The 23679-nt window shown below is 42.4% G+C and overlaps 2 protein-coding genes across 2 annotated transcripts in view; both read right to left on the minus strand.

Moving 5' to 3' along the window:
- LOC108802758 (erythroferrone-like) overlaps positions 1-4341 on the minus strand; it is a 14850-nt gene extending 10509 nt beyond the window's left edge. The window contains exons 1-3 of the mRNA XM_018574612.1: positions 4195-4341; positions 2407-2589; positions 692-803 (exon numbers count right to left, since the gene is read on the minus strand). Coding sequence (XP_018430114.1) covers positions 692-803; positions 2407-2589; positions 4195-4320 — 421 coding nt within the window. The 5' untranslated portion in view covers positions 4321-4341. The remainder of the gene's footprint in view (positions 1-691; positions 804-2406; positions 2590-4194) is intronic.
- Positions 4342-8488: 4147 nt separating this feature from the next.
- The window catches only part of KLHL30 (kelch like family member 30), a 31335-nt gene continuing 16144 nt past the window's right edge, over positions 8489-23679 (minus strand). The window contains exons 3-8 of the mRNA XM_018574613.1: positions 19112-19277; positions 16662-16748; positions 15782-15937; positions 15502-15690; positions 11927-12072; positions 8489-8773 (exon numbers count right to left, since the gene is read on the minus strand). Coding sequence (XP_018430115.1) covers positions 8516-8773; positions 11927-12072; positions 15502-15690; positions 15782-15937; positions 16662-16748; positions 19112-19277 — 1002 coding nt within the window. The 3' untranslated portion in view covers positions 8489-8515. The remainder of the gene's footprint in view (positions 8774-11926; positions 12073-15501; positions 15691-15781; positions 15938-16661; positions 16749-19111; positions 19278-23679) is intronic.

A 23679-nucleotide genomic window follows, 5' to 3' on the forward strand; every position in this document is an offset into this window, starting at 1 on the left:
CCTCAGCGGGCCACGGTAAAATTATTAAACGTTGACCGGTCCGCGGCGATAAAAGGTTGGGGAGCACTGGCTTAATCTACCTTCCCCCTTCATCATGGTAGAGTAGAGTAGTCGGCATGAGCAACCCCAGCTAACAAAATATGTTTAGGCATCTGGTACAACTGGTGTCGAATACTGTAAAAGCTTGTTCAGACTCTGATCTTTGCTCTGTGGCAGAGATACTGTGGCTAAAAAGATGCCTTACCCCCCTCTGCTCTTTTTGGTGCCATCCACCAGCCCCTACATTACTATAGGATGCAGTAAGGGGCGGCAGGAGAAACCACAAAACATAACAGTGCACCAGGCATCTGAAACAACTACGGTGTCACATGTGGAAGTTTTTTTACAGTCACCATAACTGTGTCACAGAGCGAAGATTGGCAGTGCAGGCGGCAGGACAGGTGAGTATTCACAATCTTCTCTACAGGGTGCACTTTAAGATGTTTTATGTAGTGGCATAGTTGCTTTAACGCATTTGGTGATGTTTTAAACCCCCCTGCAAGCTTAACAACTGGAATCTCACCAGATGCAACAGGCAACAAATCTGTCCCAAAGTACTTAGAAATGCCTTTGTATAAAAATGGTATAACAGAAAAAATGCAGCCAGAAAATAGAAACATCTCATACAGTAATACTGTGAAGTCATACTCACCACTCAGCAGCTGCAGAAACTGCGACAGCTTCTTCTCCCGCAACACGTGATTGACAGGGTGACTCTGATGTTTTGGAGGTGCTGGCGCACCAACTGGGCCTGAGTGATGTTGCTGAAACACAGTGTAGATGAACAGTTTTCACACATTCTGTATTTGGTTCCTTTGTATCCAAGTTCATGTTGTGGCTTTTTTTTTTTTCCCCATTTGTGACACACCATCTTATTAAATACATTTTTATTTGCTGGTAAAAGTAAAAAGTCCTTTTTTAAGGCCATAGGTACCTGGCCAGTTTAATCTGTACTGAATGTTTAACATTACATTGAGGTTTCTGTTTACCAGAAAAAATCTGAATCCAAGTTGATAAACAGATTTAATTTTTTTTAAATTTGCAGAAATTGTACTGTTCCACCGGGGGAAAGTGTGGGCTGATTTTTTTTTTGGGATGAGACATATGTTCCCCTGTTGCCATGCATGGTGATTAATTGTAACTAGGTAAAGGAAGGGTTGCCACCTAGACCATATTTTACCAGCCTGGCTGGTTGAAGGTGACAACCTTATGTACAAACAATGTAAATGAGGTGTCTCTGCAGATTTGGTTAGTAACTCTGGGTAATGGGGTGAAGAGTAGAACAACTGGAAGGACCCTGAAGTACAGGTCTTGCTCCATTATATAAAGATCCATTTGTTGAAATACTGTACACTGAGTGGCCATATTATTATGACCACCCCATCAGTACTTCGTTGGGCCACGAGATGACTTCGTTGGGCTTGTGACTCCACGAGATGACTTCGTTGGGCCGCCTCGTGACTCCACGAGATGTTGAAAGGTGATGTGAGGAATCTGACACTGCACTGTTGCCCTTCTGTTGTCTACGTTCTGCCCTAACATTGACTAGTCGCTGACGGCCACAATTCGCACGTTCAGACCCAGATTTTCGGCTGACAGTCCGGTCTTTAAACACTTTAACAACAGCTGCTCTTGAACATTTAACAAATTCTGCTGTTTTGCTGATAATCACTCCATGGCTCCGAGCGCCAACAATCATCCCACGTTCAAAGGCTGTTAAATCACGTTGTTTACCCGTATCTTCAGAAAAACAATCACGTATACTGTCGTAATAAACAACCTGCTTCCCTATTTACAATAGTCTGGCCGTCTAGCAACTTCAGCGCAAAATTATAGCTAATTTGCCTACCAATGTCAGGTGGTCATAATAATCTGGCCACTCAGTGTATATGGAAGGCTTTCCTGATGTCCAGGCATGTTTACCTGGGAGAAGCCTAGGGCTCAATGAAAACTAAATGGCAAGGTGATATCTCCCAGAAAATCTAGAAAAGGTTGAAAATCCTGGGATCCCTCACAAGAAAGTCTGGACTAACCAACTCAAATTGCTTCCCTTGTAAACTATACAAGATGAAGAGTTTACAAATTATGATGACTTGAAAATCTATTAATTCATTTTTAATACATTTTATATGCAGTTATTTATGTATAATATGATCTTATGTATGTTGAAATCTGGTGCTCATGTTCTACCTTAAGACAATTATATTAATAAAATGTGAACTTCAATTCATCAGGACACTGGGATGCAGAATCCTCTGCCAATTAAACTAGCCATAAAATTGAATGCAAAATGACAGTCTTGACTATACAGACAGCAGTGCAAAACTAATTTCTGCCAAGACAATAAGGTAAACATGCATATCTCACTCTTAATGATTCTTCTTGTCTTTTCCTCTTGGTTTTTTCAGCATGGTCAGAAAACATCAGCCACGTATAGCTCGACGGCCATGGGGGCCTCTTCTTGTCTGTCATGTCTGATGTAGAGTCTCTCCCCTTTGGAGGTGTTAGTACAGGGATCCCTTGTGATGGCAGGACTGTTGCTGAGGCATCCTAAAAATAATTTGATATTTAACATTCAGAGCTGAGGTGCTAGAAAAGTTCAGCAGCCCTGATTCAGAGTGTTGCAAAAAATCAGGGGGTGCAGAAATCCATAGAAACCATAGAACAGCTTAAATAATTCTTTACTAAAAAGCTGCTAAATAATTTCTGTTGGTTGCCATACACAATACATTTTGAGCTATGGTAGCCATGTATTATCTTGTCAAACACAGAAAACATATATTTTTCTATTGCATGATTAAAAGTGAAAGAGTCTGATTGATTGTGTTCTAATCTTTAGGCCATATAGTCATGCAGACAGTCAGACATACGAGAGTATCTTAATCATCATTAAAGCTCTTTGGTGGATGCTTTGGGTAAAAACATGCTTTTTGGGATCACCAGGAATGGTAAACCCAACAATTCCAGCTCTTATCTTGGGGAAAACAATGGCCGGACAAGTTTCTGTAAACTGTCACCTTGTGTCTGTGAAGGTTCTCATTTATCTAGATCACGGTATAGCTTGTAGTAGGTTGGTCACATTCAACTGGACTTGTTCTGTCAAGAACGTACCCTAGCATTTTAATGATTAGCGATTTACTTTCTACTTTACTATCTTGGCACAAGAATCTGGGAATTTTCGCTTGCCCAGGATCTTGTGACAGACTCCTTTTAATAATATGATGTTGTGTGCTGGAGACACATCTGTAATGTCAGTTCACTGATTCATAGACAGCAGTGACTAGCCTTCAAACATGCCCAACCCTAAACATGCTCCTTATAGTTAGATGTTGGAGAGCATCTTGGAGAGATAATGGGTTTCGCACTATGCACTATTCCACAATGCTCCTAGATGAATACTGCATCAACGTATAAAAACTATATGTATATACTGTATATGAAAATTGTTCTTACACTGGCAGCACATTCAATTTATTTGGCAATGATTTAAGCACCACTGAATATTTTCTACTACTACTGATCCTAAAATGATTGTAATCTAGGGATCAACTATATCAGCAGAATTTTCTTAACCGGCACATAGAGGAAACCTGTCCTGAGGGAAATGGCTGCTGTTGCTGACCTTCATCTAATATACTATTTGCCTGGCTGTACCTTTTAATTTATTGGTTTCTGAGTTACTAACCTAGAACTATCATGCAGATCAGAAGGTCAGAGTAAAGTCAATATTGCTAATCTGCATATCTGTTTGAGGTCAGTGATTCACAGACGGGCATTAGCAGTTAGTATTTCCAGGGGAAAAGATTAGCAATGCCATGCTTCACATCCTTTTAGTACAGGTTTCCTTTTAAAAGTAGAATAAGATATAACTGAGTGGGTTTCTGAAGCTGGAGCTGTGTTACACCCAAACAGTGAGCTCCAAATTCCTAAACCACCTTGGAGTTTTCTTCATGTGCTCCCAAAAGAGTTGACTGGCCAAGTTCATGGCACATGTCTCCCTTGAAGGGAATCGCCTGCATTTTTTTTATGAGGTGGCAAATCCCTTTTAATTCACAGTGTCCCTGGCTCTAATAATTACACGGCAAACTGATTAAAACTGATATTAACATTATAAAGAACTATAGTTTGTCATGTGAATTCATACAAAGCACGTACCTGAAACTTTGGTCCCCGGTTTTTGTGGGTACAGGCAGGTCCAGCACAGAGAAGAACCAGTAACACACCCATACTAATAGTCATTAACAAACAGCGCAGTGGGATTGGCTTTCCATGTGCATCCATTACACTGGGACACTGACAGTGACCTCTAATGGCTGATCCTTTATTATAGCCTAAGTTCAGAATGTGATACAGTAATCTATACAAATATGTGTATGCTGTCCAGGTGTATGTGCAAAAAGTTCTAAGCAAGTGTCTGCATTGTTAAGCCTGGTAGTCAGATGTAGCTAGTCACTTATATTTAAAATGCTGTTTATATATCTGTGCAATGACCCTAGTCAAAGGATAACTGCCTGACATCAAATTTTAGTTTAAAAAAAAAAATAGATGCTTCTCTAGTCTGTGTGTTCTGTCGGTCCTGTGTGTTCTGTCGGTCCTCTGAGCTGCTGTCTCCTCTCTGTCAGTATCTCCTTGTGGCTGCGTTGTCCTCTTAGCTTAGATAACAGTCCAGTGTACCCTACGCCCCACACACGCACATTGAGACGCTCAGAGTATAATTTCGAGTTTATTCTAAGAAACAGAGTTAGAGGAAACTTGAAGGTGTGTAAAGTTTGAGAATGCAGTCTGGACTAACAGACATCTTACACCCTCTTCCTTTCTTCTGGTGGTCTCTAATATCATACAGGGCTCGTTATTTACTTGTGACCAATATACCTTTTTAATTCGAGCACTCCTGAAGGGAAACAGATGAAACAGGACTCCTTCTGCATTAGTTAGGAAACCTGCCTGTGCTATTTAATTCTGAGGTGATTTTCTTTTATTTCAGTGTACACATTGAAAGACACTCCGCCTTTGCTGGGTACATATATCCATCTGTTTTAGTTCTGACTTGGACATTGAATACCATAGTGTCTTTCCTGAGGAGAATTCTGTTTACTCTGTGAAGGCCAGAATGTGCCTTGTGAGTACATGACAACTGATTAGTTTCAAAATAAACAACCTTCAGGGTAAAAAAAGACGGTGTCAGAATTTACTTATGTCAAAAGGCAAGAGTGTAGCAGCCATGAAATTAATGAAGTGATCTGCCAGTAGGCCTCATGTCTCTATGAGCTTCTATTATGTGACTCAGAAGAAAATATAACAAAGGTGACAAACGTTTCCTGTGACATGTCAAAGGTATTAAACAGGAGAATTAATGATACAAATAAACTGTTTATTGTTCAATATGTTCTAAATTAGGCTCTTATAGCTGCGTTTTCCTGTTGGGTCCACCGTCTACTCCAATGCTGCAGAGACATGATTTTGGTCCCTGTGATTATTCAATACAACTTGCATTATTATGGTGCATAAAATAGGAACATCCATGGTCAGTGTGATGAGAAAATACATTGGCAGAATTAGAAACATAGAAAAGGGATGCAAAAGCGAGTCTTGCCCTTTTTTTTTACCTTTTTGTCTGAGTATAGATCTATGTTTGTCCCAAGCATGTTAAAGGTCACTTGCTGTTGATTCAATCACTGCCTCTGCTGGAAGTCTGTTCCAATAATCAATGTAACTTTTTGGTAAAATAATACTTTAAAATGAAATTTACCTCTTGCTAACGTTAATTTCCCCGTAATCTTGATCTTAGCTTCATATTGAAACTACTGCCATCCTGAACCTTATTGACACTCTTCATGTATTTAAACTGTACATATTAAGTTCTTCAGTGTCTACCAATATTTTTTATCGCTCGGACCTTTCACCATTTTATTGCCCATCTCTGGACTCATACTATCTTATCCATATCTTCTTGAACCTGAGTTCTCCTGAACTAGACACAGTTTTCAATGAGGTCTAACTAAAAGCATTGCTTTCAGGGTTGTTGTGTTCCTGCTGTTCAGACTAGAGAGTAGTCTACAAAAGTCTTTCCATTGCATTGTGAAAGAACAAGTGCAATCTGGAGAAAATGACAGCTGCAGCTTGGAGTAAATCTGGCCATACACCTGTCAATTTTTTTTTTTGTTCAGCCCGCGGGCTCAACGAAACAAATTGACGAGATTCCTCCATCGACACAAACAGTGTGTTGATCGAGGATTCCTCACTGTCTGCATTGTATTCTGACAGGTGCCAGCACCTGTCAGAATACCCGATCACAGCGGGCAGCTCATTGGCTGCGGCTCTGATCAATTGAAGATTTTTCAACAGTCTCCTTTGATCAGCTGATCGAGGAATGCCGACTGAAAGGGAGCCAACAGCCCCACACTGCGAATTTTGGCCGGTACATTAAAAACTGTCTGAAATTCAGCCAGTGTATGGGCACCTTAAAGGGTAGTAGGATATGATTTTTCTCCACATGGTTTACTTTTCAACTTTTATTTAGTGTTTTTTTATTTGGTGGGTGGGGGCTCCCAGACCTTACATTTTCATTGAAGGTCCAGTGCACAGCGTCTATATTGATCAATATAAATGCCATGCACTGAATTGCTGCCTCAAGCTTCCACTTGATCTGGACTCCATTATTAGAATCACAGACACAGACTAAAATACATTCCTCTACTCTCCTGCAAGTCCAAGGCCTGAAAAAGGGGGATTCTCGGGAACGTTGTAGAATTTAACTGGTAAAAAAAGACAATTATTTGAAACTCATCGATTTGACTTTTTGGCATGTTTTAAATTTTTTTTTATACATTGTCTTCACTCCAGCTATTGTATCAGGCTCAGGCAATGTTAAGCGTAACTGAATGACATTTACATTACTAAAGCACTCACTGTGTTTTGAAAATTGCCTTTTATCACCCTTTGTCGCATGTCAACACTGCTGATCTCCTGCATATACTTACTGTCTACATGCACTCCAGGTACTGCTAAACATAATTTCTCAGGGTGGATCTCCTGATTATGACAACAGGATACTATAGCTGTGCATCACAACAGCTGCTTGTAGTGTAGGTGTGACAGGGAGACCATGCAGGAGAGCAATTGGACCTGGGGAATAGCCTTCGTCTAGGCTGGAACATTACCTCTTTTTCTCAAACTTGTGGGAGTCTATTTATAAAGCAGTGGATGTGACTTTCTCCAAACACTGGGGGTGAATCAGTTTGTGTAATTTAAAGAGGAACTTTGGGCAAAAGTTTTCTTAACCCTTGCAGTGGGGCTACCCCTCTACTGCAAGGGTTAACTGCTTGTTTAGCTATAGAAAGGAAAATGACAAAATTATACTCATCCAATCCTCCAAGCCGGCCTGCTGAGACATCGCTCCCTCCAGCCTGTCTCCTCCTCCACTGAAAAAAATGGTAAGTCCCTTGGCATCCGCATATCCTATGCACTGTGTATAGAACATGACAACTCAGAACCTTAAACTGCTGCAGTGCTTGGGGAGAGAGAGGCTCCAGGAACCAGTCTACACCTAGGCGTATCGTATATATGCGTGTTTGTCGCGCGTTTTTACCGTGATTCGCGGTTAAAAAAACGTGTGACAAACGCGCGCTTCCGAGGGCTACCTGGCTGTATCCCAATGGATACGCGCGGCAAATACGCCCCAAAGAAGCTCCTGTACTTCTTTGGGTGTAGGGCGTTTTGCAGCGCGTTCCTACGTGCTGTAAAACGCCCAGGTGGGAACCATGCCCATAGGCAATCATTGGTTTTCACATGTTGAGCATTTTACAGAGCGTAGGAACGCGCTGTAAAACGCCCAGGTGTGAACCAGGCCTAAGAGCAAGCTACCTCGGAGGATTAGGTGAGTATAATTTTTTTATTTTCCTCCCTAGACCAAAATAAGCAGTTAACCCTTGCAATGTGGGGGTAGCCCCACTCCATGGGGTTAATAAAAATTTTGCCCGGAGTTCTTCTTTAAAACACACGCATCTGGAAGATTCACTTGCAGTAAATATTAGCTGAATCTCAAATGCCCTCCTTTTTTAAAAATTTTTTTAAATACGCACCTTAGTTAAAAAAGACACAATATAATAGCATTTCAGAGCATTTCTATGTTCACGTATTGAAATTTGTGTGACACTACCCTTGGTTTATTAGCAGTACAAACCACATACCCATATATTATTCAGTGGGTTCTACGTAGTACTAAATACTTCAAAATCGAAAATATAAAAGCATACACTGTAAATATAACATCAGTGATTAGATTAACACTGATAACAATGGAATTCACCCGTTGTAATTCATTAGAAGGCATCACAATTCTGAAAATAGTTACAAATGAGTAGGATTATGAGTAAATGGATATTCTCCAGATGACCGCCGGAAGAAGCCATATTGTAGAAAGTTCAGTAGTGAGTGATAAAGCCTGTCTTGCACATTCCATTGAGTATATGTCCTGTCAAACCTCAAGTTCTGATTGTCCTTGGAATATGCTAGGCCAACGAGAGGTGTCCATGAAGATGGCAGATGTGCAGTGGTACATCCAGCGGCTTGGCAGGGCCCCTTCCCGAGTCCAAGTATCAGTAATGCTCTCATATGACTCCATCACCACATTATATTCACGTGCCATGCCATGCCAGTGGCCACCTGTCACATAGATTTGTGAGCCCACAGAAGTCATGCCTCCATTCTCATGAAGGGTATGCAGGAGCTGCACCTGAACAAGACATATCAAATCCTTATGAGCTATGTGTCATTTCACCAGTTTAAGAAACAATATAATTGACTGTTTGTGTATGATTCCATTAGTGATGGATAAGACATAAAACTTTAGATAGAACAAAAACAGAAAATTTGTGCACATACAATGTTTCTATTGAAATAAATAGTAGTAGAGTATTGTAGAAAGTAGGGGTACACCGATACCGATACTTTTTCCCCGGTACTCACCAATACCGAAAGTCCCATTAGAAGTCCCATTAGACTGCATGTAATGACTTGCTGCCCATCTTACTGATTAACTGGGAAGCTGCCTCCATACTCTGGGTATGGAGCTGGCTTTCTGGCCAATCAGGAAGCCGGGGGGGGGGCGGGTAATGATTCACTGCCCGGTGCGGAAGCTGGCCGGCAAGTCATTACACGCTGCCTGGCTTCCTGATAGGCTGGGAAGCTGGCTCCATGCTCCCTCATCACCGAAAAAAAACCTCTATCGTAGAAGTACGACCCTATTCATGTCCGTGGGTCCCAAGCTTGTTCCCGGCATGGACTACAATCTCACGTTTAGTTTACTAATTTGTATTGAGATTGTAGTCCATCACGATAGGAAGCTTGCAGTGGTTGCTCCTTCACAATAAACACAGGTACCATGGGGAACAAAAGTATCCACCCTCCAGAAGGAAGGACAGTATAAGCACCAATTCAGAGATGATTTGAGGATCTACAGCCGAGTGATACACAAAGATGATACTAGACATGTGCGATTCGTTTTGGAAAGATTTGTTATTCTGACAAATTTTCATTATGTATCCGAATGTTCGAATGACAGAAATGACGAATGCTAACAAACCCGCATTTCTGATAATGAAAATTTCGGACGAAATTTGTTAGCGGTAGTGTGTTCGAATTTTCGTTGCAGCAAACTGACAGACAAAAGGGAAAAACATTTTTTTATAGTCCGCAGAAGGAAAAAAGCGCGCAGTTCCCTCCGGATTAATTCCAGACACTTAAAGTCCAGTAGGAATGTTAGGAGTGAGCCCCCCTCCCCCCCCCAAGTTAAACATTTAAAAAAGTATGTGGGGTTCCCCCCAAAAGCCATACCAGGCCTTTTCGGTCTGTTAGGTATTTTAAGGGGGATCTCCACCCCCAAAAAATGGGGGGAAAAAACCCCTCCAGACCAGCAAGACCCTTAATCCAAGCCCGACAAGGCAGGAGGGGGGGGGGAATGATCGCTCGCCCTTCCCTGCGCCTTACCAGGCCACGTGCCCTTGGCATCCCAAGGGCCTCTTCCCCACAACCCTGACCTAGTGGTTGTAGGGGTCTGCAGGCAGGGGGGCTTATTTGCATTAGGGTACCCCTGTAAGGGGGCACCCAGATGCCGCCCCCCTTGTGAATGAGTAAGGGGTACATGTACCCCTACTCATTCACTAAAGGGTGAAAAAAAACAAAAAACACCACGCTTTTAGAAAAAATCCTTTAATTGAAAAAAACCAAAGTCAATTTTTGACAGTTCCTTTATTAAAAAAAAGAAAGAAAATGGGTCCATCGATGTAATCCAGCGTCAATCACAATAACAACGGTCGCCTACCCACAAAACAAAAAAAAGTCCCGCCGCATGGCGACCCATCCAAACCCGACAAAGACTCCAGACCCAAATGGCATTCGGGAACTCCCGAATGCTACTGTGTTATTTGGCAGCTGAGAATGTCAAATAGGCAGGGGGAGTCATGACGTCACGGGGCTCGTTCCGCCCATTGACATTCTCAGCTGTCCAATGACACAATAGCATTCATGTCTGTGAGCCGAGGTGTCATAATACTATTCATATGGAACTTCGGCTCACAGACCAGAATGGCAATCGGGAGCTCCCGAAAGCAATTGTAGTATTTGACAGCTGAGAATGTCAAATAAGCGGAAGGAGCCGTGACGTCAGGGTTCGCTTCACTCATTTGTTTACGTTCTGGCCAAAGATGTCATTTTGCGGTGAGTCTTCGTCGGGTTCAGACTGGTTGTCGTGTGACGGGACGTTTTTAATTTTGGCGGGTCGGTAGGTGTCGTTCATCGTGATTGACGCTGGATTACATTGATTACATTGCAATAATTCCCCCTGCCCGCAGACCCCCACAACCACCGGGTCGTGGTTGTGGGGAAGAGACCCTTGACCCCATCAGCATGGGGACACCCTCTCAATGCCGAGGGGACGTGGCCTGGTAAGGCACAGGGAGGATGGTGCGCTCTTTCCTGCCCTGCCGAGCCTATGCTCGGCTCAAGGGTCTGGTAGGAATTTTAGGGGGATCCCACTTTTCCCCCCCATTTTTTGGGGGGGGTGAGGTTCCCCCTCAAAATTCCTACCAGACCTAAAGGGCCTGGTGTGGCTTTTGGGGGTAAACCCCACACACTTTTTTTATTTTTTATTTGGGGGGTCACTCCTAACATTCCTACCAGACCTAAAGGGTCTGGTATGAATCGGGAGGGGAACCTCACGCTTCCCCCCCCCCCCACCTTTTATCTAATGTCACTTTGCTGCAATGAAAATTAATTTCAAAACTTAAATTTGTACATACTACTGCTAACGAATTTTGGCCGAATCCTGAAACGAATTGACTTTTGTACCCGAATAACAAAAAATCCGAATGAAAACAAAACAATTTTTTTTGGCCGGTGCACATGTCTATCAGATACACTTTTATTAGTTAAGGTACTTGAATGCATTTTTAAGATTTAATTTTTGAGTTTAGTGTCACTTTAACTTACTATGATCAAGATAAGTGAAATAAACCTTTGAAGTACAGTATATTGTAATAATAATTTGCAAAAGTAAAGTAATGCACAAAATTAGTAAGGGAGATGGAGGGCCTGAGTTATGAAGATCTTCTACAGATATTAAATATTAAACAGATATATTTTAATTGTACAGTAGATCACAGGTCCATACCGTTTCTATGTGCTGCTGCGGACCACACTCTGAGTGCGTTAAAGTGTGTGTTTGCCATGGTGGTAATGCAGCCTGTACATACAGTATGTGTATTATACTGCCCTGACAGCACTGAGAAGGAAGATACTGCTGTAAAGGTACATCTATTTGCCTGTGTCTAGTGGGCCCCAACCTAAGACACAATAATAGCAAGTTCTGCCTTCACTAGGTAATGCTCACCTTCTTCCATAGGTTCGCTTCTAAACGATACATGTAAACTTTCTTGGTGTTGTCAGCAATAAGATAGACAGCGCCTCCTAGTGCACAACAGCGAGGAGAGGAGAGATACTTTGGAATAAATGGCGATGCGATGACACTCCAGCTATCTGTAAGGAACAGTCAGACATCAACTCAAAAAAAGGCATGTGTAGCCATAATATTTGAATATCATTTTGTGCAGTGTTTTTGAAAGCCAGTAAAAATTATGGCTCATTCAGGCATTGGCATGGTATGTATTATTGATATTATCTACACAATAAATTTCATTGCAGAGATTTGTAAACATGAGGAAAGAGTTTTACTAAAAGTTCTCAGTGCTGAAAGTGTGTGTAAAACAGTGCTTAGCATAGAACTGTAGGCACAGCGTTGTGTATAGATTGAAGCTGTGTGATCGGAACCTTCATGACTCTCAGTGGCAGGGCTTGTTCATACAAGCAGCATTGGACTGTATTTCCCAATGTCGTCCTAGTACAAGAACAAGGCAAATAGTCTTAAGGCCAGTTGTTTTAGTTCACACCAGTGCACTGTGTTGGTGTGCACTGAACAAAAAATGGTATGTTGCATTTTGGTGCAGGGTGACACACACATCATAATAGTATTCAAGTCCAAAAAAGGGACCAAAAAAACCACACTGCAATATTTGTAATAAATGCATGGCTAACACATGTGCTATAGTGTGAAGGAGACCTCATAGTTCACAGGTACAGTGTTCTGTAGACACAGTAAACATACATAATGATAATACTGCTCCAGGCAGTAATATACTGCTTACAGTTTACCCACCAGCTGAGGGTGTATACACACTGGGATCTGTTCCTTCCTGCAGTATCCAAATACAAACAGGCTGCACTTCTGCTATTTTTTTTTTCTTGATTTCCCAAAAAACATTATTGCTAGTAGTTTGAACAAAGTTAGGCTGCGCCACATCGCCACAGACCTTAATGATACAGATCACCACAGACCTTCACAACCCACATCGCCACAGACCTTAATGATACAGATCACCACAGACCTTCACAACTTCAAGACCCACACCGCTACAGAATTTCACGACCCACAGCACCACAGACCTTCATGACCCACACCACCACAGACCTTCATGACCCACACCGCCACAGAACTTCACAACCCACACCGCCACAGAACTTCACAACCCACACCGCCACAGCACTTCACGACCCACATCACCACAGACCATCATGACCCACATCACCACAGACCATCATGACCCACACCTCCACAGAACTTCACAAACCACATCACCACAGACCTTCATGACCCACATTGCCACAGGCCTTTGTGATCCATATCGCCACAGACCTTCACGACCCACACCGTCACAGACCTTCATGACCCACACCGTCACAGACCTTCATGACCCACATTGCCACAGACCTTCACGAGCCACACAGCCATAGAACTTCACGTCTCACATCACCACAGACCTTCATTAACCACATCGCCACAGACCTTCATGACCCACATCACCACAGACCTTCATGACCCACACAGCCACAGAACTTCATGACCCACATCACCACAGGCCTTCACGACCCACACAGCCACAGAACTTCACAACCCACATCACCACAGGCCTTCACGACCCACACGGCCACAGACCTTCATGACCCATATCACCACAGACCTTCATGATCCACATCACCACAGACCTTCATGACTTGCATCACCTGTACGACCCACATCAGCGCAGACCTCCATGACCCACACTGCCCAGACCTTCATGCATAACTAAATTAATAACATTCAGTCTTTCAGTGACTCGACTTTTGTTATCAATTAGGTTTCATTTTTAATATTATGGAAAATTGTATACTTACCTATCGGTAATTTTCCTTTCCTGACGCCAATACATGGCAGCATACAATGGGTATGGCTCCGCCCCCCACCCAATCACAGGAACCGGACTCTTCATCCCAAATTGAGCATCTTCCTCTGTCTTTGGGGAGCAGTACTGGTGATAATCCAGAAGTTCGCTCTGAGAAGCAGTGATGGCAAAGGGCTGGAGAGAGTTACAATCCATTAACCCCTGCATATGCACTCTGAGGAACAGTGCTGTCAATAGGCCTGAAAAGATTTACAATTCATTATGCCCATGCATTTGCACACTCTTTTTTATCCTCATACATACCTGACCCTCACCTTATAGAATGTAGCTGGTCTCTTGGGGAAGGAGGTCATGCCATTTGGCAATTGAACACATGATCCAACCTTTGCTATCACAGAGAAACTGAACATAATGATGTGATTAAACAGCACCTGTCAGAACCTGCTAAACACTAACAGCCACGCTGAAAACCTGGAAGCCACATACTCATGTGCTCATGGTTATAGCACAACAGGCTCTTGTCACTAACACAATGCTGTATACATAGGACCATAAAAAGATTACTGAGTAACAGGCAGAATAGGCCTGAAATGAAGCACCAATTCCATAAGTTACATTTTAAACACTAACAACGCTGGGGAAACACAGGTGACAGCAAAATACTCACATGAAAGGCCCCCAAGAGTCCAGGTACAAGATTGAAGCTGACAGAGTTTAGCAAACAAACACATTTCTGTAAGATCCAGTTTAAAGGTTTAGCAGCAGAGCTACAAGTGGCAGCAGCCTGCACTCAGCAAGCACCTGCAGGGTTAAAGCACCACAAGCAAGCTAATGGATGTTTCAGGTAAATACCTGCAAGATTCAGCTAAGGCATTAGCAGCACCACAGAACCACACATGGAAAACTGAAGGGATCTACAGACATAAAAATATTCAGAAAGATTCAGCCAGAGCAAAGCAGCACTGCAAGGCCATAGGAAATAGCAGCACATGTATTACTGAAACAAACTCATTGAAAGAAAATGGAGTGGATCCTACTTGTCAGCATGTCCATGCGTGTGATCATCCCAGTACAACCATAGCTTGTGATGATGCAGCTGAGTCACGGTTCCTCTCTGGAGTCACCAGGCCAGGAGGCTAAGCAGGTGTTCAACCTGCCGCCAAGATGGAGGAAGCATCCACACATGGAGAGACCCCTAGAGACCATTTCCTGCACCCCAACTCCAAGGCTTTGGGGGAGGCTTCCCTTATAAGATTGCATTTAGCCACCTGAACAAAGGGAACTTCGCAACAGGAGAGGCTGAACCTGTGCGGCAGGCCAGAAGAAACCGGCAAGGTGAGGGCAAAAAAACTCCAACATATCCTTAGTATAACCGGCTTGAGCAGTGAGGACAGAAAAAAGAATGGTGGCCTTGGGAGGCGGGCTTTAATTTATAGTATAACTGGTCCTGTGATTGGGTGGGGGGCGGAGCCATACCCATTGTATGCTGCCATGGATTGGCGTTATCAATTAGGTTTCATTTTTAATATAATAAATTTCAACTGGAAAGTATTTATATTTACAAACAAAATATACAGATATTATAGTCTTACCTAGCTTATTGCAGTAAATAATAATACTTAAACAGAAGTCAATGATTCAAAAAGCACAAGCATAACTAGTTCTGGTAAAACTAGGAGAGTTGTCATACCTATAGATGGATTGTAACATTGAAGGGTTAGTGCATTGTACTTTACAGCACAAGAACCAACCACATACAACTTTCCACTGCAGCCAACAGCAGTAAAGTTGCTGACATATTTCCGTGCGGGGCTTACTGCTGACCATGTGCCACTGTAGGGATCATAACACTCCACCTCCACTGCTTCCTGCAGAGTCCCTGTGAATAGACAGAATGTGATTAAAGACCTGTGGTTTTACTTTAATAGTAAGGGAACGCTGATGATTTTTTTTACAATCTGATATCTGACCTCCAACGACATATACCTCCCCATTTAAAGAGGCACTAGCGTGGTTGGTACGTGGATTTATCATAGGCAATAATGGCTTCCACAATCCTTCATTCAATACAAAGCACCAGCCATGACGGGTGGACCATGAATCATCTCGAGAACCTCGAGAGCCTCCTGGAAAATAGAAGGGAATGATAGTGAGAAAACCTAAATTGTAGATTACTATTGTGTTACCAAAGTTTTAACAAACCAGATAAATGAAAACATATTCCTATCTTTTATTTATTGTTAACATTTCTAAAAACTGTGCAGTATTAGGTTTAAGGGAACCTTTTAATCATTTTAAAGGTCTAAATATAAAAGTTGTGCCTAAGGTTCACCACTTTAGATCTAACATGTGGGCCTACCTAATTTATCCTAACAATTTAAATCCATTCAGGCAGGCCCTTAGTGGTAGGTCTGAAGGAGACTGTATGCAGTATCTGATTGGTATCTGATCTGATGCTTAAAACAGTTTTGTGTATTATTATTATTATACAGGTTTTATATAGTGCCAACAGTTTGCACAGCGCTTTACAATTTAGGGAAGACATTACAATTACAAATCAATTCAAGACAAGATGGTATGGAGGGCCCTGCCCTTGAGAGCTTACAATCTAAGAGGGAGAGGCTAGTGATACATGAGGAGGTAGCAGTGTTGGGATGAATTGTGTGAGTTAGAGATAGTTCAGTGGTCAGTTGGAGGTGGGATAGGCTTCCCTGAAGAGACGAGTCTTTAGGATGAGTGATATGACAAGTTCAGTAAGGATCTTTCATTGATAGCATCTTTTTCAAACAAATGACATACAGCTAATGCACATGGCAAGCTTTATGCTTCACAAACTGCTGTCATACTGACCTGTAACATAGATGTCATTGTTCAAGGAGGTGACGGAGAATCCCCATTTATTATAATCGGGGAAATCTGGGAGAGCCATCCACATCTCTGTCATAGACATAAGACCATGTTAGAATGGCAACACAACACATAGACACCAACAGAGCCATAATTAGAGAGCACATGAATGATGCCCCACGTGTACCCATGATACATACTCATCAAGTAACAGTATACATTCACATTTGAAGCTAGATTAGAATAAATATGCCGTCATTCACATTTGAAGCTAGATTAGAATAAATATGCCGTCTTCTTTTTATACATCAAGAAAAAACAAAACAAAAGGGAGCTCCACAACAAATGATAAACGGGGAAAGCATGCAACCTAAAAATCACAACCCCCCCCCCAAAACAAAAACAAACAAAAAACTTTTTACTGTGACTCAACCCCAATTTTTTAAAAGGTCACCAGTATAGCATTACATATGGTTATACAGGCTGACTATTTGTAAAACCATTATTTTATTTCATACCTTAAATCATATTAAAAACCAAATGGAAAATGTAAAGACTCTAAACAGTTTGCTCTATGAAATGTTTGATAAACAAGCTAAAGGTGCATTGCAGATTAAAATAAACAAAACAATCGGATATGTAATTATTATTTTTGGTCAAAGTTATTGAGGGGAGTTTATCAAAACTGGAGCAGATAGAAGCTGGAGCCGTTGCCTATGACAACCAATCTGCTTCAATCTTTCATTTTCAAAGATTAACTTAACTGACTGAAGAGAGAAGCTGACTGGTTACTATGGGCAACTGCTCCAGATTCTGTCTGTTCAAGTTTTGATAAATTCTCCCTCACGTGTTTACAAATGAGGCTGCTGTCACAGTGCCATGTCAGATGGCTGACACTTTGCAAGCAACATAATCATAAAATTCAGTTTAATTATAATCTATCTAACCTTAAAACTGTTATTTTAATAGAGAATCCAAAATGGGCAAAACCCTTGTCAATGTCTCATTGGGGAGATTTCCCTTCTCTTCCTGTTCCAAAGACACAACAAGAAGTGGGAGGAATCCAAAATGCAGGTTCGTGTGGTGATGGGTCAAGTTGGTAATGCTACCAAAGTTTCCCCAGGGATGGAATAGCATGTGAGATGTGGGTTGCTACGTACTATGGCTTGAGTATCGGGGTATAAAGGCACGGCACTGCACAACACAATACACTGCAAACTTGGCGGACTGGTGCATTGCATTATTATTCATACTGAATGGCACCCCAACGCACCTCCTGGCAGACGGGCGTTGCACTGTGCAGCAACATGTAGTACTGCAATACTGTGCCTTGTCATGTGGTGGATGTGGTGTGGCATGCATTACTGTTTCCCACCACATGGCATTGCAGTGCCATGCATTGCAGCACAATGCAACACCTGCATGCCAGGAAGAGCATTGCGCATTGGTGTGCCATTCAGAATGAATAACAATGCACCTGTCAGTGCACCAAGTGTGCCTTACATTGTGCAATAGTGTGCTCTAAACACATAGATAACACAGCAGTTTAAATGGACACTAAACCGGAAAGCCATGGAACTTTCTGTGGTTTGTTGTCATCTACATGTTCTGTGCCTGTAAATGGACTGTTAACGGTTTTGTTTAGGTAACACCAACTTCATGGACCGACTAAAGGTGATACAGAGAACTATATTGCTGCAATAAATTGTCTGTGCTTATTATTCAGACAATAGTGTAATATGTTACTACAACCCCACATAAAATAATCTACACAAAAACAGAATGCAATGATCTGCAAGTCTCATAAACCCAGATTGTATTCACAATAGAAAACAGAAAAACATATCAAATGTTTAAACTGAGAAAATGTACCAAATAAGGTAATTTTGAAATTGATGGCAGCAACAAGTCTCTAAAAAAATGGGACAGGGCAGCAAAAAGCAGGCAAAGTGGTACCAACAAGGAGAAGCTAGAAGAACATTTTGCAACTCCCGGAAGACCCAGAAGCCGGCGGAGAGGTGAGTACCGATCAAAAGAATTTTGATCGATCAAAAAAATTAACGATTAATCGAGGGATTAATCGTTAATTTCCGCAGCCCTAATACAGGTGGAACTCGAATAATTAGAATATCGTGCAAAAGTAATTGCAGTAAGTTCTGCAAAAGGGGCCCAAACCAAGTACTGAGTACATATGCATGCTTGTACTTTTCAGAGGTCCGATATTGTTCTATGTACAATCCTTGTTTTATTGATTGCATGTAATAATCTACTTTTTTTAGGTTGTGGATTTGGGGTTCTTGGGGTTTTCATGAGCTGTAAGCCATAATCAACTACTATGAGTAAGACTATGGAGACCAGGGCCTCAGCCATGTCTGAACCCACCCAATGGAAATCATTATACTGTGTAAAATAGCCATGGCTAGCCTGATACTGTAAAGTGTGCTTTTACTCACTGGTTTTAGGATTATAGTAGGCAACATTTGGCAATGTTCTGGGAGGTGCTTCATCATCTTCATCCTCATCATCATCCTCCTCTTCCTCCTCCAGCACCTTGCCCCCTACCACCACCACCACCTGCTGAAGAGACACAGTGGCCAGCTCTGTATGTCCCTTTGTCACCTGCAGGTTCAGACAAAAGACATCTCTAATTATCAGCGTTAGCGCAGATAACAAAAGAGTCCTAGCTGTGAGAAGTGACACACTTTTTGAAAGGTGACAGGTGTGAGGAATATGACACGAGACATAATGGATGCACACAGGTGCTGTGTGAGGGGAGATATATTTCGGGAGATTAGTTAGGTGTCTGATGATAACATGAACCTTGTGAGGTTATCCAGGTATAATGTCTGTTGAGGTGCCAGAGCTGACACTGATGTGGCGTGACACAACCGGCACAAGTTCAGCAGGTTAACACGCCAGTGAAAGGTGACTCAGATGTGACAGGTTACAACAGATTTAAGTCCTGGGAGTGAAAAGAAAGCAGAGTGACCCAGGTCATGAGGCATAGACAGATGATATGTGCGCTCAGCCATAACACTTGTCAATACTGATGAGCTGTCAAAGTTCACCGCAGTTCACAGTGTGCTTAATTTACATCCACATTACATCATTATTAATGTAAAAAGCCTCTCCATAGCAGTATTTTTTGAAGAGGCAAAGATTTATATTTAATTATGCCTGGAAAATATGGGTATCTATATCTGTAAAAAATAAGTCAAGGCAACTAGACTTGTATTTTTCTTGAATTTGTTTCACTGTTCATCTAACCAGCTTTCTCAATTCAGAATGACTTGTACAAAAAATTATCTGGGAATAAACAACCTGCCCCGCTCATGCCCGCCGCTAGGCAGCGCGCACGAACGGGAAATCGGCTTTGAATGTAAATAGCCAGCGATGGCTGTTTACGTACAAGCGTTCAGACGTCTGTAGAGACGCCCAATCGCTTATATGCGCTGTGCCCGGACAAACTACAGTGTAGACAAGGTGCGGTGCGAAGTGGAAGGTTGCGATTTTTTCGCTTCGCCTGCAGTGTGTCATAGCCTTGAGAGGGAAAAGGAGGGAAGCCTGTCTTAATGCCACCCTTCCCTCATGAGAGTGGCATTTTTAAGTCCCCTCACAGTATCTGTGTAGTGTGAGGTAAAGTTCAGTAAGGTCATGTGACCTTAGGGCTTGTTGTTGAAGGCTCAGTCTCCCTCAGAAACAGGCCCACCAAATTAAGCTTGAAGGATGTCTGGGGAGCATGTTTTACAGGCAGATGCAGTGAACATTGCACTCTACACATAACAGTCTGTAAGACCATTTAGCCACCACGGTCCGCTGTTTATAATGCAATAATACCTGCTGCTAGTGTGTTTGCACACACACAGTGCTGATGCACCTATCTCGGGACAGCAGGCTTTTTTCAGGGACGCCAAACATTCTAATTTCCAGCATGTGTCAGAGTGCCCACTTACATTGCTTATACTATCTTCAAAGGAGTGGCCTTTTTCCTTTAGATGTAGGTATACTGCCGAATCCTGACCACAGGGTTTTGCTCTTCTATACTGTGCCATACACTGGTGTAGCTGCTGTTTTGTTTCACCGACATACAATTATGAACATTCCTCACTGCACTGGACTGCCTACACCAGTGGCGGATCCGGGGGGGAGCGATGCAAAATGCACAGCCGGCTTCCTCGCTATGCTAATAGCGTATCTTCTCAGAAGCTGCACACAGCACGCCGGTTTAAGTAGTAACCAGCACGCTCTGTAGGCAACTTCTGACAGCGGGGGAGATGGGAGGCTGGGCTTGTCGGTGGATCCAGGGATCAGGTGAGTATTAAAAAACAAAAATGTTTTATTTTATATTTCCGGGGACATAATTTGTCAGGACTGTCCCCAGAAATCAGGGATGAATGGTCAGCCTACACTAGCCACCAGGGAGCCTCCACTGGCCACCACAGATCCCGCACTGACCAGCAGAGAGCCTGCACTGATCACCTGACAGTCTGCATTGACCACCTGAGAGCCTAATTAGGGAGCCGCCTCTGCTGTACCCACACGCACCTGTGAAACTCTCTGGACCCCTGGCGAGAGCCCGCACAACCCTCCTGAGACCCTGGTGACATCAGGCGGCGAACCTAGAGCTTCATATTATTCTGCATTGCTATAATATGTATTTGTAGTCCTCTATTGCTGATGCTATTCTGCATTGCTGTATAATGGTATTGCTTGGATTTGTAGTCCTCTATTGCTGATGCTATTCTGCATTGCTGTATAATGGTATTGCTGGGAATCGTAGTTCTCTATAGCTGTTGGCAGTCTTCATTGCTGTATAATGTATTATTGCTGGGATTTGTAGTCCTCTATAGCTGATGTTATTCTGCATTGTTGTGTGCATCAGGGGTGTGGAAAAAAAAATTTAAAACAACTTGTCCAAGGGATAAAGTGGGGGCCGAATCTACTTGCCCTTCATGACAATCTACTTGTCCCAATACAAAAAAATAGTTTTAATCAAAACTAGGGATGCAACAATGCCGTTTTTTCAGTATCAAGTGCGAGTACCGATATTTTGCTTTTGGTACTCGCCGATACTGAATACCAATACCGGTGCTTCCACTGGCATGCAGCAGGCTTCCCTGGTAATCAGGAAGTCAGCAGCGGGTAATGACATGCCGCCTGGCTTCCTGATTGCCAGGGAAGCCGGCTGCATGTGGTTTGGCCTGCTTAATTGTAGTTGGCCGGGAAACCATCTTAAATAAAATATTAACCGTTCTGTAAGCAAAACCTAATTTTCTGGCAGTGCCCCTCCCGAGAATAGACTCTGGATCCGCCCCTGGCCTACACAATATTGTTCATCTTGTGTTTTGCTAACAGATTATGTGGATTGGAGCGAAATACACCATATTTATTCCCAGATAATTTTTTTGTACAAGTCATTCTGAATTGAGAAAGCTGGTTGAATGACCAGTGAAACGTCTTCAAGAAAAATACAGCAAGTCCAGTTACCTTGACTTCTTTTTTACAGATATACCATGACCTGGATGAATGAGACCTTAACAGACATGGGTATTTATAGTTGAATATTTAAATGTATTTATTAGCAACTGCTTTATAGTGCCTAACAAATCCATTAAAGTTTATCTGAACCAAAAAGACAAATATTAACCCTTTCGCTGCCAAGCCCTCCGGAACATTTTTCAAATCAGCTGGCCAAGTCATTTTTGAATTTTCTGCAATTTTATTGCAGTTTATTAATTCTTAGATGTGGTGGCTGCATTAGATTTCCTTTTTAAGGCCTTTTATTCCTATATTTTCACCTGGTAATCCAGCCAGAAAACCTGTTATTTTTCAACTTCATTAAGCTGTCCAGCAAAAGTGGCAGATAGAAGGTTGAGACAAACCATTTAGCACTGACAGGGGTGCTTACAATGGTCAGCTTTTATACATCTATGTAAAACTATTATCCCAAAAGTAAAATGAAAATTATTGTTATGATTGCTTATAAAGTGTTAGTTGGAGATCAGATTTAATTTGTTAGTCAAGTCCATCTTAATCTGTCACTAGCTATTTTGCTAACAAGTGCTCCAAATGCTACGTCACAGCTAAAGATAGGACTGCAGTAAGCAGGGATTTACTTAGCTAACTGCTTCCAATTTGTGGTTCAGGATGTCCATGTATATTGTGACCTTGATAAAAGAATGATTGCAATCATTGGGAAGATAGAGGGAACATACAGTATATGCTCCTACAAAACCCCAGGTAGTATTTCATCAAAAGTTGCAAGTTACAAAGTTGTCTTTCTGTATTGGAAAGATGGAGAAAGTTTGGAGTTTAGGTGATACTGTTTATTGGCTTACTTAAAGCGACACTAGACTAGTTACAGGATGAGTTACAGGAGAATTATGAGGTGAGTGCTTTTCACTCAGCCTTATAATCTGAGGCGTCCTGTGACAATGAAACTGTCACAGGTCGGCACAGTAGATCGGGAAGTGAGTGAACACATACCGGTGCTCGCTCACTTCTCGATCCTGTCACTGCAGAGAGCTGTGACAGGGGAGTGACTGGATTCTCCCCTCCCCTGTCCGATGCTCCAGCGCTGACTGGCGGAATGGACGGGGGAGGGGGCGGGTACAGCTGGCTCTGCCTCTAAATAGGCAGAGCCAGCTGTCACTCACGCAGCTGGGCAGATCCAGACATAATTGTCGGGATCCGTTTTAGCTGCGGTGTCTCAGTATACCGCGAGGCGCAGCTCGCGGTATACTGAGCTTTGGGTAATGGTAGGACGCTGGTTTGTGTCCTCCCGTTACCCTTCAGAGAACTATGGGGAAAAGCCCTAACCCCATAGTTCTCCTTTAAATCTTAAAAATCCATTCAAGTACCTTAGCTATTAACAGAAATGTATCTTATTTGTGTATCACTCGACTGTAGATCCTCAAATCATCCCTGAATTCATGCTGATACTGTCCTTCCCTCTGGGGGTGGCTACTTTTGTTCCCCATGGTCCCTGTGTGTGTGGTAAAGTAGCCACCACTCCAAGCTC

Source organism: Nanorana parkeri, unplaced genomic scaffold (genome assembly GCF_000935625.1).
Source record: "Nanorana parkeri isolate BGI_ZX_2015 unplaced genomic scaffold, ASM93562v1 scaffold3092, whole genome shotgun sequence".
Taxonomy (NCBI): Eukaryota; Metazoa; Chordata; class Amphibia; order Anura; family Dicroglossidae; genus Nanorana; species Nanorana parkeri.